The sequence below is a fragment of the Heteronotia binoei genome, chromosome 13 (genome assembly GCF_032191835.1).
Source record: "Heteronotia binoei isolate CCM8104 ecotype False Entrance Well chromosome 13, APGP_CSIRO_Hbin_v1, whole genome shotgun sequence".
Lineage (NCBI taxonomy): Eukaryota > Metazoa > Chordata > Lepidosauria > Squamata > Gekkonidae > Heteronotia > Heteronotia binoei.
Genome location: NC_083235.1, coordinates 46,595,744 through 46,613,913, shown reverse-complemented (window position 1 = coordinate 46,613,913; position 18,170 = coordinate 46,595,744). Strand labels below are relative to the sequence as shown.

The window sequence follows — 18,170 nt, the reverse complement described above, 5'->3', positions numbered from 1 at the left end:
CTCAGTATTGACTGGACATGGTTCTTGAAAGTTTCAGAATGAGAATGGTCATTCCAACACATACTGCCTGAGATCCTTCAATGGCAGATGCCGGGAACCAAACGTGGGACTTCATTATGCATGCTCTCTACTACTGAGGCATGATCCTTCTCCATATCTTTTCTTCATGATTGAGCTTGAGACAAACTGCGTGTTTGCAACAGAAACTGGCTGTGCCCAGCATTGATTGGCTGATACTTGAAATGCTATAAACCCTCCTCTCCAGAACAGTTTGTCAATGGGGAGGGACTGTGGCTCAGTAGTAGAGCATGTGCTATGCTTGGAGAAAGGACTGCCTTTGGTCTCTAGCCTTTTCTCTAAAAGGCTGCCGAGTAGCAGGAAAGATCTTCTTTGGCCTGAGCAACTGCCAGTCAGAGTGGATGATTCTACTCTAATGTACCAATGGGAACTTCATACGTTCAACTTCTAAAAATTGATTTTAACAGCAGGCAATAATCGAGCACTCAACTGATTAAAAATACATGCAGTAGATAAAAGATACATAAAGACAGCCCTTCTCAAGCATGAAGGGAAGCGTAAGACAAGTGACTGAACCAGAATTTCACTAGAAAGAGCATCTGTTAACTGGATTAGCCAGGCTAACCACAGAAGAAAAAAACCTGCATAAAACTTGTGTTTAAAATTCATTTGTGTACCCTTATAATCAGGAATTTAGTGCAGGGATGAATTTTTTTTGCAAGAACTAGTTGGAAAGCCAGACACTCTTACAAGATATATAGTGTTCTTTATCAAGATATTAATGAAAATGAATATTTATGTAAACAAGTCAACCCAACCAGTAGAGCAGCACAAATTCTGTCAAGTGGAAGGAAGTGCTTGATCACACAGTCCCAAAAAGGTGCAGAACAATATGGATTCTAAGCTACCCTCAGCTCCCTCCACACATACCACTCAGATTGTTTTGTAGAAAGCAAGAGCCAAACCTCTTTTCTTCCTTCTGTATCTTCTTTTGGTCATGGCTTCTCTCTGTTCCCTCAGGTTGCCTCTCAGACAACAGATCCAATGTGGGATGAAGCTTTCTCCTTCCTTATTAAGAGGCCCCATGCAGAGTCTTTGGAACTGCAGGTCAGTCTCTTACTGTTGACCTATAGCTCCTTTTGAGCCAAAGGACCACCAAGTCTTCTGCTGTTTGGGCTCAGAATGCTTGTATCTGTTTTAGGAAGAGCCCATATTTTTGTCCAGAGATTTTTGACAAGAACTATTTGGCAAGATGCAGGCCAGCAATAAGTGTAGGGCAGAGCCAGGGCCATCCAGGATATGTAAAAAGCAGATATTTTCAAGCAAAAATGGACCAAAATGCTCTGATCTGGTGCTCTGAATTTTGATGTGGGTTGACTCTTTGATTATACAAGGTTGCTGAACTCTGGGACTAAAGAATGGATCAACATTAATGCAACTGTATACTACATAAATATGATGTAATATTATTATCATAATCAGCAATCCCCTGTATTAGTAAAATAGGTGATGAGCATAAAGATATTCTTGGAGCCAAAGAGGGATGAGGTAGGAATAGGTTTCTCCTGAGATCCCTTTGCTGTCACAGAAAAAGATTTGGAGTGGTCAGCTCTCCCCTCTCAAACCCCAAGAGCTGGTGGGAGCCAAAGAGTGCTCACAAAAATTTACCAGGGACTGCTGAAAGACAGAGAACAGCATGCTTCCAAGAGACACAAGCTGGCTGGGCTGTGAGTAAAGGTGAAGCAAGTGGCCGTTTCTGTCAAGGGCCTAAAGAGCAGAAAGGGAAAATCCCGCCCCCATAATCTGTTAAAATGTATAAAAGAACTGTTCTTGGAATATGGCTCCCTCTCTCAGAGCATTTGTACTTTGAAGGGGACTGTTACCTCTGCTTAGAGACTGGGGAGAAAGGGAATCAGCCATAGGGAAGGCGCACATTCTCTCAGCTCAGTCTTTCTGCTTGGTAGGATCCTACAAAAGGGATTGCCTCTTTGCAGCTGAAAGAATTGAAGGGCATGGGAGGAGCTAGGTTTGGAAAATCAGCCTGCTGTGGGTCCAACCCCTTCCCCCCCCCCCACATCATCAGTAAAATATTTTTGGTATCTGTTTGTTTTAAACGATTTATAATTGTTATCCCCATAGGTGAAAGAGGATGGGCACATCATGGGTATGCTATCACTTCCACTCTCGCAGTTGCTGGCAGCAGAGGGGCTCGTCCTTGACCAGTGGTTCCCACTCAGTAACTCTGGTGCTGGCAGCCAGATCCTAATGCGAGTGCAGCTTGGGGTAAGAGATTTTGTAGGGGGAATGGTCGTTCTGAATTATGGTGGAAGGCTCTTTGACCACTTCGCTGCTTTCTTTCACAGCTTCTTGTCTCTCAACACTCTGGTGTGGAGGCCCTGAATAATGTGGCAGGCGAAGAGAATGGAGAGAACTCCCAGAAGGGATCTGAGACAGAGCTGTGTATCAGGGAGGATGGAGACTCTGGTTCCACACAGGAGCTGCGCCAGCGCATGCCGCATGCCCACAGGTAATGAAGGGATCCACTGTGGAATGGAATGGATATTGTATCATGAACTCTTAGGTCTTCTCCACACCACCTTTTTCTTCTGCAGTAAATACGCACTTCTTATTCCCTTGTTGCAGAGGGTCAAGACATCTTCCTTTAAGGTAGTGCTTCTGTTGCAGGGGTATCACATTTCCTTAGCATGTGAAGCCCAATATTTTGTATCTGAGATGCGGTTCTTCCTGCAGAGAGAACAGCTGTCATATTTCCATTGTCATGTGGTTGCATGAGCGTGTCTTTCTTGCCTAGTGCCTGTGACATGCCAAGCAACTCCCCTCCCCACCACCAGTGTCATTCTGTTACTCTTCTAACTGCTGCCATTCAGCACTTCATGACATCTCTGGGTGCAACAAAGGCAAATTAATAGTTCTGCCTTTTTCTCCTGGATGCTGCTGAAATACATAGATCTTAAAACCAGTATCTTCCTTTTTGCCTCATGTTTCCCTGCATCTACCAAATATCTTCATGTTTCCATCCCTTTGCCTGGTTGTGCTTCCCAGAAGAATCTAAACATGCACAGCCTTTCCTCCTCCTCCCCCCTCCCATAATTCCAGTACTATTCACCTGCACCTGTGTTTTTCTACATAGCAGCAACTCAGAACTGTCGGACTCACCCCTGGGCCAGCTTCGCCTGACTGTTTGGTACAACATGGATGCGCGCAAACTTGTTGCTGTTGTGCATGCCTGCAGGTAATCAAAACTGAAAGAAGTGTTTGCACTAGGGTGTGTTGATAGAGCTGCTTGGATTCTCCATGCTGGAGGTGAAGAAGGGTGACCTTTTCAGGCATCCTACTGGATGCCTCCCCACAACACATCAGCGCAGGTTTGTTGTCAGTGCAGGAAGCTGAAGGCTTATTCAGGATCCCCCCCAACCACCATATATGCAGTGGCTCTGAGTCAAAAGTGGTCACATGAAATCCCTTTCTGCATGTAATGGTGCAGGTGATAGGTTTGCTGCAAGGGAATCCACATAGAGGAAGGCAGCAGTGGAGAGGGTGCACACACAGATGCTGAAGAGGGAAGAGCAGGAAAGGAGCTCATGAAATGGTAGTGCATAGCTGCCTTTTTAAAAAGGCTACATGAGTGCCCACACATTTCAATGATACACTGAGGGAGGGAGGAGTTGTAAAAAGCCATATTGGTCCACACAGAATCCATGTAACCTTTCATTAGTACCAACCAAATAGGCACAAAACATTGTACAATCTTCCAAGCTCTCCAGAACAGTAGACAAGATATTGCAATTTAAAAACAAAAACAGAGAGGCAGGGAAACAGATTTTAACTTTTCAAGAAAGAACACGGCATATATATTCCAAGGAACTCACAGTGCCAGACACAAGTGTGTAATTCTGCTTTAAATGACACTGTTTGGGAAAAGCGTACATTGTTTCTTTCCTCTGTTTATGCTCAGAACAACCATGTAAAGTAGGTTAGACTGAGAAACAGTAAGTGGCCCAGTGGGGATTTGAGACCTGGTCTTGGCATTTGTAGTACAATATCTGTAATTAGTGTATCACACAAAAGAGAAAGGAAAGTGATGTGCTATCTTTATGATACATTGTTTTTTGAAGAGCTGGGCCAATTTATGTTGCCACTCATGATGTCCATAGTTTTAACTCCCTTCAGTGTCTCCTTCTAGAATATCTTACTTGCTATTTTGCTGTCACTGAATTTTACTGCCCTTCCATTTCCATTCCAGGAACCTAAAGTCAAGCACCAAGGATTTTCCTGACCTATATGTCTCTCTCATCCTTCTGCCTGACAAATCCCGTGTTACCAAGAGAAAGACCACTCTCCGAAAGAAGACTCTTAATCCTGAGTTCAATGAAAAGTAAGAGTATCAGATTGTGCATTTTTGTGTGGGAGTGTCTCACTGAAAAATTGGGGAGGGACCTGCAGAGATATGGAATCACTATTATACCAGTGACCAATCAGATCCAACTTCTGTTTTCTAAATAAAGAATTTCTTGCGGTTGCCATTTTGTTAAGCTGTCAGACACTAAAGAAATTTAGCCATTACCAAAGACTGACCAGGGAGGGGATTAGAATTTTTCACTTCCTAAATGATCACTCTTTTAGGATGGATTCTACCCAGGAATATGTACATTTTAAGATCTACAGGGAGCACTGAAGGAACTGACTCACTAATTAGCACAAGAGAGTTGAAATTTCCCCTGTTAGTATTTGGTACATTGTTCCAAGGTGCTGTGACCAACTTGATCTCATCAATCATCACAGCACTCCTGCAGTATAAAACAGTGTTATCATCCTTTCTGATACTGTCAGCATGGAGCTGAAGCGAAGAGATAGCTTGCCATAGGCCACCTACAGTGCAGTTCTAAGCAGAGTACGCCTTTCTAAGTCTGTTGAAGTAAATGGAGTTAGAAGAGTGTGAGTCTGCTTTGGATTGCTCTGATAGTGAGTGCATATCAGAGGCCCAGTTTGAACTGAGGACTTTCTTATTTGTAGCCTGGTATGTTAGCTTTGTGCTGAAGCTCTGAGTCTTTAATTAGCACTGAATCAAGAATGTTCATTAAGGGCTGATGCTCGCAACATGGCTCCCCCGTAGTACTGGTTTCCATGTAACAAGCTCTTCATAGCATGTGGTGCTTGAAAATAGGCATCGCTTTGATCCAGATATTGTCTAGCTCCAACACCCTTATTGCTTAAATGAGACCAGGCAAAGGGTTTCTTAATTCAGAGTTGATCCTCCTTTTCCATAGTTACCATCACCAGTGCAATTCAGGTTGCCCATTACAGCCATAAGCATGCACTGACACAGCAGGAGAAAATTCACACAATGATGTCATCACTTTAATTATAGCAGGTAATTAAAGTGTTGTGGGCTGATCTGTGTTACTTATTTCCCCAAAACAGGTTTGAGTGGGATATACCCTTGGAAGAAGCCCACCGAAGGAAGCTGGAGGCTTACATTAAAAATGGCGCCTCTTTCATGTCACGACCAGAGCCAATTGGAAAGGTACAGAGCATGAGGGTTACTGCGGGTTCCCCTTTGGAAGAATGGGCTCTTTGAGAGAATGAAACAAGCATACTTCCTCTGTGTTTTTTCTTCCAGGTGCACCTTGACCTTTCACAGATGGACCTGACTCAAGGTGCTGCCCAGTGGTGAGTATGGGAGGAAGAGCCAAACGTGCAAGAATGGATAGTGGGAGAAGTCAGTTTCACTTTTCTGTATCAGTGGTCTGAGAATCATCTCCTCCTTTTCTCCTATCTGGGCTGCCATTTTCACGGAAAATTTGATTCAAAGATGGGGCTTGTCTCATTATTGAGGCTGAAAAGAGACCAAACTTTGTGCTATAGCAGGATGGCTGGACTCTTCTAAATCTTTTTTTCTTTATCTACCAGATGCTTGATGTATGAACTGTAATGTGTTGCCTCTGACAATATTACTATAACCTTGGTTCTGCTCCCTAGATTTTTATTCCTTCTCATCCTCCTCCCTTTCCTGCATGCTCTATCATGAGTGCTCACCTTTAGTAAAACTCTTTAGTGAACAGGTACATACCTATTTGAGTACTAGGAATAAGACCTGTTGTGAAGAAAAATACAACAAGCTCTAAAAAGAGGCTCTGGGCAAGTGCTCCCCTACTATTGCTGTCTTCCCATTGGCTTATGCATGCATTCCATGCACTCAACATTCCATGCATTCCATGCACTCTCCAGTGTCTCTGGTGTCCCATTAGCTGACTCCCCTGCCTACTGCAGGCCCAAGAATGTTGAACAATCCACAAAAACAGTCTTACCTCAGAGACAGACACATCTCCGATGCTTCTCTGTTTCCTCTCTGTCAACTGGCCTCAGAATCTGTATAATTCCCCTGTGGTGGTGGCCAAATGGAGCTCTGTCATTGGCTTGTGGGTGCATTCCATGCACTCAACAAATAATTGGCCCATCATGGCTCACTCAGCGTCTCTGGCCTCCCATTGGGTGACTCCCCTGCCCCCACCTTCTGCAAGACCAGGAATGTTGAACAAACCACCAAAACAGTCTTACCTCAAAGACAGCCACATCTCCAACTCTTATGTCCTCAACTGGCCTCATGAAAGGCATTGCTGGCAACAGACCTCTGTTGTCCCATCAATGGCCCACACATATGGCCTTCCAGTACACACACCTTTCAAAGACCGCAAATACAGCCATGGAGCCACCATCACTGTAATGCTACTAGGCCCTGCCAGGAGCATTTCCTAAGAGGCCATGGCTGCTGCCTCTTTCCTGTTACTCCCTCCTCCAATAGCCTCATCCCTAGCCAGAGGGGAATGCCTCAAGTGAATTAAAGGGAGATGCCTCAGGTGAGTAGAATGGCATACAGTCCACCCTCCAAAGCAGTTATTTTCTTTTCTCTAGGATGGGGAGAGATCTGTTGTCTGGAGTTCAGTTGTGATCCCAGGAGATCTTCAGGTTCCACCTGGAGGTTGGCTATCCTAGGCCTGGCAGCACACTCTGGGTGACTTGATGCCACTTGACTGGCATGACGTAACTAGGCCTGGCTGCTTGCTCCTATTCAGAAGTAGCCCCCCATGATAGCCAGTGTGACTTAGCAGTTGCCAATTCCAGGTTGGGAAATTCCTGGAGATTTGAGGGGTACAGCCTGGAGAGGATAGGGTTTGAAGAGGGGTGGGACCTCAGACAGGTACAGTGCCATATATTCCACCCTCCAAACCAGCCATTTCCTCCTGTTGCCAATCTCCAGGTGAGGGCTGGAGATCACTCCGAATTGCAACTGCTCTCCAGATGACAGATATCAGTTGCCCATAAGGTGGGTGGGGGGTGAATGCCTTCACCTGGGTGGGTGGGAAGACATCAAGGATGGTGTGGCACTCACCCAGAGCCTCTTCCTAGAGCCCATTGTATTTTTCTTCACAATGGGCCTTATTCCTAGTTATATAGAGAGATAAAATGGATGACTTGCATTTTTTTCAATATACCCTCAACATTGACAGTTTTATTTATGACTGTATTTGTCTAGTAGAGATTTTTTTAAATTGGCAGTCCTAATTCTGATTTTAATTGTGGTCTTCCATTTTTTATAACTGTTGTTTTATTTACATTGTAAGCCACCTTGAGGTCCCACAAGGTAGAAAAGCAGCTAATAAATGTTTTAAATAAATAAAATGTGTAGCATAAAAATAAACACCAGCATTATGATAAAGAATCAGTCACTGAATTTCTAAATTAAAACCATAAGTACATGTACCACACCTGGGAATTGAATTCCATATATGGAAATCCAGCACACATCTGGTTGACTCCTCTGCTTGACCCATAGGGGGACATGAGGACTTTGTAGGATGTGAACATATCATGTAGGAACCCACTGCATTCCGCACTGCATTAAATGGAGGGGCTGAGGATAGTCAGCCTTCTACACCTTTTCCTAATTGCAGGGATGGGTTGAACTGCAAGGTTGTGGGAGGAAACTGTGATTCCCCAGCAACTGCCGTCACAGCCCTAGGAAGGCCTTGCTTTGTGGCCTGGGAATTGTTGCTTTTAGGTTGTTTTGTGATGAGAATTCAGAGAACAGTGATGCGTGTTTCCCTTCTGTCTTGCAGGTACGACTTAAAAGATGATAAGAGCAGCACCTAGTTGCCCCAGTGCCTCCTTTCTGAAACTTCACTATCCAGGGAGTTGAAGAGCTGGCATGAACATCTCTACCATCCTTCACTGCTGGATTCTAAGCTCACCCCCACCAGACAGGCTTTTCAGTGTTTTGCTTTTAAGCAATCCTGGCATTACATTTTTAGAATCTTCTTTTCAATGCGAAGCCAGTAGGGGCTGAGAAGGGACCCATAGGCGATCTTTGAAGGAGGTGGGCAGATTTGCATCCTGCATTCACCCTATGTGCTTCTTTCAACACAGCAAACCACATTTTGCCTTTTTTCTTGACCAAAGAAGAGAGACTTTTCTTTCATCCTTCCATTGAAGACAAAGGTCCTTACAGGCTTGCTGTGAGTTGACTCTTTCAGTAGCCACCAGAGAGTCTACTAAGTGGGCCTTGGGGCTGTGTGTGCTAGCTAGAAAGGTTTAAGAATACCAACACAGAGGGACCAAATATTTCCCCACACTAATAGTGGGCAAATAACCAACTGACTTCCTATGAAACAAAGGGTTCCATGCCTGAGCAGAGTTGCTGATATCCCCAAAGGGGACCAAGTAGCAGCTTTTATCTAGAAAGGGAACATTGTTCAGCCTGTGCAAGCAACAGGGATTTTGACCTAGCCCTCATGTTAATATGGTTTGAAACTGACACTGGGTCATTTTTGAACCAAAGTTTTAAGAAAGCGGGGGTGCAATGGCCAAGTACTTTTTATTTGCAGTGTGTTTTTATATTCCCCTCCCCCCTGCAGTTTGTGTGCTCCATGGCTCTAATTCTTATGTATTTCGCTAAGGCCTCAGTGTTGCAGTGCCCATGCTCCCAGCAGCAGCTCACTCTGACCTCACTATCCATACCTGCTCTTTCTGTTTCTGACTCCTGTAAAAAGAGTTGGTCTGTTTGACTTCTTGTCTCACTGCATACTGTGCTCTGCTGCCGCTGTCTGCAGTATTGTATTTGTGCCATGTTCAGTTTTGGGGGGATTTTTAAAGATGAATGTTGCCTGGTGCCTTCTTGCACCCAAGTCCTAGAGCTGGCGAGTTGGGTGGAAACCTCTTCCTCCTCACCCTTTTGCACCAAGTTGTAGGACTGTGTGCATTCTGTAGCAAGGGAATTCTGATTTAAATTCAGATATGCAGATAATTTATCTAACTGTATGTGAATTCACTTGCAATACTTATGTTTTGACTGACTTTGACTATATTGTACAAGTTGACTGGAAGGAAACTTATGGGAGGTTGTGGGGAAAGGAGATTTGCTTTGAGGATCCAAAGATCGCAATGTTATTATGAGGCCAGGGTTGCTTAAACAGTAGGATCATCTAGCTGCTATCATTGCTTTGCTACAATCAACTAGAAACAAAATTGATGCAGCAGATCGGCAGATACTCTAGTGCTATTTTTCCTCATAAAAATCCAGCCATACCCATTCTCAAAATAAAGGTTGTACTATACACTTATTCAAGAGGAAGACCCATATGTGCAACTGTCCCTTTAATCAGTAGTTTTTACCTGATTCTTTCAAAGCAATCTGTTTTTTGGCTTCTTCCTCTAACTAATTTATTCCAGTTCCTGAACTAATTTTTAATTGCCTAATTCCTGCTTCAGAAGGGAGGGGAATTAGTTACTGGTTTTCTGCATGCAGCCCAAACAATTGTTTGATCCTTTTTCATTATTGCACTTGTGCAATCATACTAATAAAAGAAGAAAAAATATTGAATAATTTCTTTGGCTACACAGAGTTAATCAGTAATGAAAGCCCTCCCCCCCAATATTGCAGCTAATGAAGTGAACAGGCTAATTATTACTCTGAGAAGCATCTCTAACACAGGCAAGGAGCCTAGAGATAGTAGCCCAAAGAATCCTCAGGAGTGTTTTGTCTTTCCGGCGCAGACAGGCCAATGCTACAATAGTGTTTGATTTATTTTTTTTTTAATCGCAAATCAGGTCTGGGGAAAAAATGGGAGTTACACTCCCTTGAAAGAGACTCCTTCCAGAGAGCATGTGGGCAGCATGGCATTCTCTTCATAAGGCTGGATCCACAATAAATGTTCCATTAGGAACATGGGATTTTCCTGCCTCCCTCTTCCCAGTGCAGCCCACTGATCTCCTCAAAATGTTGGTCTTGAAGGATAGTGAACCCTGAGGAGTGACATGAGGGGGGGGGGTCTGTTGTGGGAAAGGAGAACTGGGAGAAATTGTCAGTTCTGGGGTTGGATTCCCTTCTGTGAACTTGAATACTACAACTCTCTTCTGCTAATTTTTCCTTCAAGTGAGAAAGACTTCCTCCAGTGGCTTCTACTGATGGAGAAAAGTCTTTCTTTGCTGAAGGAAGCCTTTCTCTATTGGAAAAAAAGCTGGGTGAAAGTCATAGGATCTAACCCTTACTCTGGATCCAGTGCATTGCCTGAAGTACCTGGGCTTTGGTTTATGAAAGGTTGTTTTTTTTGTCTTTCCAGATGTTCCATTTAGTTCTTTGAGACAGACTCTAATTGTTTTAACAGTTTTTTAAAAATCATGCAGATAAGCCCTCAGGGAACTAAATCCTGGCCGATGCCTTGCCATAGATTTCTGAGATGGGTGGACAGGACATACTTCTGGCCTTTCCAAAGTACAGGAAGGGGAACAAGCATTTCTCTGCAGTGCTGCCTGACCTGCTGCTGCTGCTGACTCTTTTCCCATCCTTCACTCCACCACCACAGCTGGATCTCCAATTTCCAGCCCCCTCCCCTTTCACTGATTGTGCTGCCACAGAAGCCAAAACCATTATTTGTGATCTATTTATAAAAGATTTTTAATTGTTTATTTCTGTGCATATGAGTGTCACAAATATATTTGAGAGAGCAAAACCTGCTTCTTCTCTGGATCTTGCTCTGCTCCCCCTAGAGCTTGTTGAACTGGAAGCCGGATGGGGGGCGGGGGGAGAGATGTGTATGCCTGAAAGGAGCTTGATCGCTCTGCTCCCTTCAATGCCAAACCAGGGCTCCAGTTTGTGCTATTCTTCAAACAGGCTTTAATGTAGGAATGTGTTCCTGGCACTTGTGCCTCTTGTAGCAGCCACTGTTAACTTGTCATAGCCAATAAAGAGAAAAGGAAAATGTGTCTGTGCTTTAAGATTTATTTATTTCTTACCTCAAGCAACAAGGTGAAGAAAACCACCATCTTGCCAATCAGTCTGAGATTCTGTAATTCCAAGGTTAAATGGTTGCTCCAATGAACAGTTACATTCAAAGAAAAGAATTGGCCAAATTTAATTGACATGAGGTAACATCACCTGGCAAGAAGTCAGATATACAGTGCAATCCTAAACAAGAGCTACATCCTTCATAGTCCCTTGAAATTAATGAGCTTTAAAAGGTGTAACTCTGCCTAGGATTGCATTGTAAAGCAGAAAAAGGTTGAACTTGTGCTCTGATAATCCCACTGCTCACCTGTAGTTACCTCAGGAGCAGACTGGGAAAATATAATATGTATCCAATGGACGAGCTGACTCTGGATCCAAAATGGATGATTCAAAGCATATGTCTTTTCTCTGTGCCTTGTTCTGGAACAGTTGCTTCTGTTCGCCATCAGGGACAGTCAGGGTACTTGCCGGGAGTGTATGTTTTTAGCTTTAAAAGAAAAAGGCTTCAACCAACCTCAAGCTTCAAGAAATTATTATCCCAGTTCTGCTCAGAGGGCCACCTCTGCTACACAATTCAGAATTCCAGAGATGGAACATAGAAATTTGAGAAGAATTTAATCAAAGGATTCCCCTATTTTATCAACCCAGATGCCAGCCCCATATAAGCTTTGTGCAGCCACTTTAGTGTAAAACGGTTTAATAGTGGCTGGGCTATTCTGAACCCCAGAACAATAGATGGATAATAGATAATATTTGTTGCCACTACAGTCAGTCCTTTAACTTGAGCAGCTTGCACTGACCAAGTTAATCTCTGGTCAAATTAAACCTCTAGGTATTTAAAATAGGAGAACTCAATATTATTACCATAAATTTGACACTTATGGTACACATTAGATTTTATTGCCAAAAGTAACAACCTTGGATTTTTTACTGTTAACTTTCAGGCATTCTTCCAGACAATAGAAGACAAAAGCCCTATCACAGAGGAAAGTCCTGATGTTCTAGAAAGGAGAACTGCATCAACAGCAAAAATAAAAATAGAAACTTTAACATTAGCAGTAGATTATTTATTTGTTTGTTTTTTAGCCTGTCCCCATAAAACAGGCTCAAAGCAGGTTACATCATAAAAACAGTTCATAGAAACTTTAACATTAGCAGTAGTTTATTGATTGATTGATTGATTGATTGATTGATTGATTTGATTTTTAGCCTGCCCTTCTCATAAAACAGGCTCAAAGCAGGTTACATCATAAAAACAATTAAAAATTAAAATATATAAAATCTAAAATTACAGAATAACAACAATGGAATGAAAGGGGAGAGGCTGATAACAAGATAGAGATAACAGTCCTGGGTAGAGACAGTAGAAATCATATCATGATATAAGTAATTATAAAGGGCCCAGCACACATCCCTGACACACTTCTTGCTATAGGGGAATTACATTAGAAAGTTGTCCATCTAACCCACAATAGACTTGTGCAGTGAGATCAGAATACAGAATCTCAATCAAAGCCAGTAGTCAATAGATGTTAATTTTAATTTATGCCAGAATTGGGCATGGGATACCTTATAAAAAACTGCCTTCAAATCCATGAAGGCAGCAGCAAGGATTCCCAACTCTTGGTTGTATGTTGTTAGAAGACAATCTTCTGTACCAGACCCTTGCCTAAAGCCAGCATGTTCTCTCCTCGGGATTTTATTAGTTTCCAACCAGTCCACAAGCTGTTAATAAAGCAACAGAGCAAAAAGCTTCCTGGCCACTGATAAAAGGCTGATTGGCCTGTTGTTGAATGCCTCCACTTTGATTCTGTTCTTATAATTTGGTATTATGATAGCATGTCTCCAAAACAGATGGCATAACTCCTGTTGCATTTATCTGAGTGAATACAATTGCCAGTATATTCTTTCCACCAAGAAGTATTGGCTTTAAAGAGATCTGGGGGAACTAAATCTACACTGGGAGCCTTTGAATTCTTCATTTGATAAATTAGAAAACTAATTTCAGATGTCTGAAAGGAGGGCAATTCTGGCCAGATTCACTCTGATAATCCTAGTTACTACAAGATCTAGTAAAAATATTAATAGGTATGCAATGGATTATGAAATGAGAGTGGACTCCTAGGATGTAAAACAGAACTAACTACCAAAATTCACTCAAGTTTCTATTATTTCTGGCAGCTCAATTTAGCATTTGCCAGCAAGGCAAGCTGCTGCTTTACTCTTGCATATAGTTTATCTGCATGCCTTTTTCCAAACAAAGCCTTGTAGTGTAGCTGAAAAGCTAGAAAGCTTGTATTCCATATGTGCCAGATCGTAAACTTTTAAAAAACACAAACTCAAAAGGGTTTTTTTGTTGTTGTAAATTTCAAGGCCTTTGGTTTAGAATATGAGGGCAACAAGTGAGAAAAAATTGGCTGTAAATTACAACAGCTATCATATACACAAGATCCTAAAATTATTTCTTTTAAGCAGACAACATTTATCTGGGACATCAGAGTTCTGCACAAACCATAACTTTCATATTTTACTGGTCTCAGTTTGTTACGGTCTTGACAAAAGTGTATTGGATGACTATTTTGGACACAAGAATTATTAGGCTAATTTATTCATAGAAGTAAGAGCATATGATCACTAACAATGGCTTTCTTCACTTCAAGATAGTTTACCAAATCAATCAAATCATCAGAAATAAGAAAACAGTCTGTACTGCTTGCTCCAAGGTAGTTCAAACAGGTAAATCCCCCATGGTCTACTTTCTCTCTTAGGTAATTCAAAAGCCCACTTGCGGGAAGGTTGGGATAAAAGTCAAAATAAAAATAAAATCTACTGTTTACAACCTTAGCCGTGAGGTTACCAAACAGATGGATCTTATTATCCTTAGATGATCTATAAGGATGGTTAGAACAGTTTGTTTCTTCCATTCATGTTCTCAGAGACACAAAAAGAGTTCTAGGGCAGTGCCAGTAAGTGCATTAAAATCACCCACAGAAATAAATGGTGCCTGAGGATGTCTGCAAGCTAAATAATGTATGCAGCTGTCAAACTGATCCCAAAGAGTGATAGTTGACTACTTCATTCACTGGCGGTGGGAGAGGGGATGAGTAAAAATTAAGATCAATGTTAAGAAGGCTGTCTCAATAAGAACTGCAGTCATCCAAGGGGGAAATTTAGGAAGTGGAGAGTTTTTTAAACATAATGACATACCAGACTAAGGAGACCCCTTGAGGCCTTTCCTTGCCACCAGATCAAGTGAATAATGCTTGATTTGCAGAAACACAAAGTCACTGTTTGTCAATAATTCTGTAATTTCTGGGAAGGAGCATTTAAATTTTCATCCAACAATGTTCCAGGAAAACATTTTCAAACACCAGCCCTTAGGTGCATTTTAACACATTTTCTAGTCATTGGCTGGCAAGGGTTTGTTGGAGAGAGTCATTACAAAATTTAGTTTGTCCAGTTACAGGATTAGGTTGTCTAACAATTATCTTAGGTTCAAGAAGAAGAGTTCTGTTCTGACAAATGTTTAACTTCAAAAAAGGCCACATTGTTCTGTTGAACATTTACTGCCCCCAAAACCCAGATCCAGATAAAACATTTGTACTAGCCTATGGCAACTCTGTATGTCATCAAGAGGAACTTGAAATCCGTGATTTGTTAGTGGTTTGGTAGGGGCTCCAACATTACTAATGCCTGACTAATAGGACATTGGGCTAACTGAAAAGAGTTAATTTCTTTCTCTAGAGCAGATTTCCCCCCTAAAGTTCTTTGAAGAGTTTTCAATCTATTAATTAGGTGGGTTTGCTTGCCAAAAGGCAAAACCCCAAATGATTCAGTTAGATTTGTTTTGATTGGTTCAAAATGAAATCTCATAGCTGCCTTAGGAGTCTCATCCTTCGGGGCTTTTATCTGCTGATTAGTAAAGAGTGCAGAGGGTATAGCCTTTTCCTGGGAAGGTGCAGCAAGATCAATGAGCATAGGATCTTTGCTATACTTTTTTTCTTTCCAGTCTTTGCCCAGATATAGAAGACTTTCTGGAAAGTAAAGGGACTAGCCTCTGTGAGTCGAAAGCTCTATCAGGATGTATACTGTATCATTTAAGACATAATGCTTTAAAACATACTAAGGTTAGCAACCTTTAATAGAAATAAAGGGTTATATGGTCCCCATGAATCAAACCTAGAATCCATTCAACATATCACAAGTCAACTGAACTTAAATGCCAATTCAAAAGAAGAGCTAAATGCCAGTTTGCTTCCCATTTGTTGTTCCAAGAGGCTGGGAAATATATTTAAAACTTTTATTTTTATTCCAAAGGAGAGGCACTAAATTCATAGAATTAGCATAAAAGGCCTTCTCCGGCTTAGACTTTTTAGCAGCAGAGAATAATTCTCGCCTAGGATTATGTATTGAAGTTGGCAATAAACCTTTTGGCTTCTCATTTAACTTCTTAACAATGTCTGAAAATTTACCACCTTTTTTAAAGCATCAGTATCCCTTAAAGGTTTAGAGCGAATTCAGGTGAGTTTTTTTTAATTGATCTGTCAAATAATTTAGTTTGTTATGAATTCTTTTGAGTCTCTGAGCTATTAAAAAGTGTGAGTAGCAAGCATATTATAATTTTAAAAACCTCTCATCTTCACAAGAAATGCAATCACTCAGCAAATCAAAACCCTGCACCTCCTGAATCTCTGGGGAGAAGGAGCTAGTTCTTCCAAAATAGTATTCGCCAGAAGGGGCTGGCACATCATTGTTAAGAAAACTATATCTACAAGGAGCTGCCATACAGAAATAATCATCTACTTTTGCTTGGAAAGAAATGGTATTAAATCATTGAAAGGTAGTGTCCCCTAGTTCTCCTAGTCCCACTTCCAGCTGCTTAACTGTAAAGTATATCCTCAAAAATATATTGGTAATAATGGCAACAAAACAACAGGAACCCCTCAAAAAACCCAAATAAATAAATAAAATGCCAAATGGAGAAAGTTGACGTTAAGAAAACCATAACTGTAGAAGTGGAGGAGAGGAAAATCTCTCTCTTTGGTGCTCTGTCTCTGAGTTCGATCCCTGGCGGTAGCTGGTTTTTCAGGTAGTCAGCTCAAGGTTGACCCAGCCTTCCATCCTTCTGAGGTCGGTAAAATTAATACCCAGCTTGCTGGGGGGCGGGGGGAATGTAGATTACTGAGCAAGGCAATGGCAAGGAAAGGAAAGGTCCCCTGTGCAAGCACCAGTCGTTTCCGACTCTGGGGTGATGTTGCTTTCACAACGTTTTCACGGCAGACTTTTTGCGTTTAAAACAATTTATTAATAGCATATGGTAACAATGTCAAATTATATCATTACAATCCCTAACCCATATGATATTTTTCTAATCCCCCCTCCCTCCTTTACTAGACTTCCACCAATATTATATACTTAAATTCACTTATAAAGGTACCCTTAACCCATCAAAGTTCAATTTTCCCTTTTTCTTAAATTCATTGTTAAAAAATTGCCCAATGTCCTTTCAAATTCCACTCTTTTTCTATATATCCTCTAAATTTCTTCCATTCCCTCTTAAACACTTCCAAATCATAGTCTCTTAAAATTCTTGTTAGTTTATCCATCTCACTCCATGATAAAACTTTCACAATCCAGTCCCATTTCTCTGGTATTTTTTCTTGTTTCCATAACTGTGCATATAATGTCCTAGCAGCTGAGAGCAAGTACCAAATTAAAGTTCTATCTTCTTTTGGAAATTTTTCCATTTGTAGTCCCAATAAAGAAGTCTCTGCTACTTTCTTAAAATCATATCCCAAAATTTGCGATATTTCTTGTATCATCTGCCAAAACTTTTTCGCTTTTCCACAAGTCCACCACATATGGTAAAAAGAACCTTCATGTTTCTTACATTTCTAACATCTATCCGACATCTTTTTACTCATCTTTGCCAGTTTTTTCGGAGTCATATACCACCTATACATCATCTTGAAACAGTTCTCTTTAATACTCTGACATGTTGATATTTTCATCGAGTTCTTCCAAAGATATTCCCATGTATCCATTTGTATTTCCTTGTTTATATTAATTGCCCATTTAAACATTTGAGATTTTACTACTTCTTCTTCTGTAGACCATTTCAACAATAATTTATATATTTTCGATATTAATTTTTCATTATCTTTAAGCAGAACCCTTTCCAATCCCGTTTGCTCACGTCTAATTCCAACAGATTTAATATCATTTTCCATCAAGCTTTTTATTTGTTGCATTTGAAACCAGTCATACTTGTTGTTTAACTCTTCTGCAGATTTTAATTCAACTTTATCACCTTGAATCTTTAGCAGTTGGTTATATGACATCCCTCTCTCTTCATCAGATTCAGCTGTTATTTTTATTACTTCTGCTGGCACTATCCAAAGTGGCTTTCTTTCATCACCATATTTCTTATATTTTATCCATGTATTTAGTAAATTATTTATAATATAATGGTGAGAAAAAAGACCGTCCATCTTATTTTTCCCATAGTACATATAAGCATGCCAGCCGAATTTGTTCCCATGAGCTTCTAACAATAAAAGTTTTTTATTTAACAGCATTATCCAATCCTTTATCCATGTCAAACAAACTGCATCATGGTACAGTCTTAAATCTGGAAGTTGAAAACCTCCCCTCTCCTTAGCATCTGTTAAAATTTTCATCTTAATCCTTGGTTTCTTCCCAGCCCGTACAAATTCAGAAATCTTCCTTTGCCATTTGTTAAATTGTTTGCTATCTTTCACAATCGGAATAGTTTGGAACAAATACATTATTCTTGGCAAAATATTCATCTTAATTGCAGCAATCCTACCCAACAAAGACAAATTAAGTC

At 41.1% G+C, this 18,170-nt stretch overlaps 1 protein-coding gene across 1 annotated transcript in view; it reads left to right on the top strand.

The window, feature by feature from the left end:
- The window catches only part of ESYT1 (extended synaptotagmin 1), a 58,793-nt gene extending 47,495 nt beyond the window's left edge, over positions 1 to 11,298 (top strand). The window contains exons 24-31 of the mRNA XM_060252026.1: positions 1,039 to 1,125; positions 2,158 to 2,301; positions 2,382 to 2,545; positions 3,170 to 3,271; positions 4,283 to 4,414; positions 5,461 to 5,563; positions 5,660 to 5,709; positions 8,157 to 11,298. Of these exons, the coding sequence (XP_060108009.1) occupies positions 1,039 to 1,125; positions 2,158 to 2,301; positions 2,382 to 2,545; positions 3,170 to 3,271; positions 4,283 to 4,414; positions 5,461 to 5,563; positions 5,660 to 5,709; positions 8,157 to 8,190 (816 nt within the window). The 3' untranslated portion in view covers positions 8,191 to 11,298. The remainder of the gene's footprint in view (positions 1 to 1,038; positions 1,126 to 2,157; positions 2,302 to 2,381; positions 2,546 to 3,169; positions 3,272 to 4,282; positions 4,415 to 5,460; positions 5,564 to 5,659; positions 5,710 to 8,156) is intronic.
- Positions 11,299 to 18,170: the final 6,872 nt, after the last annotated feature.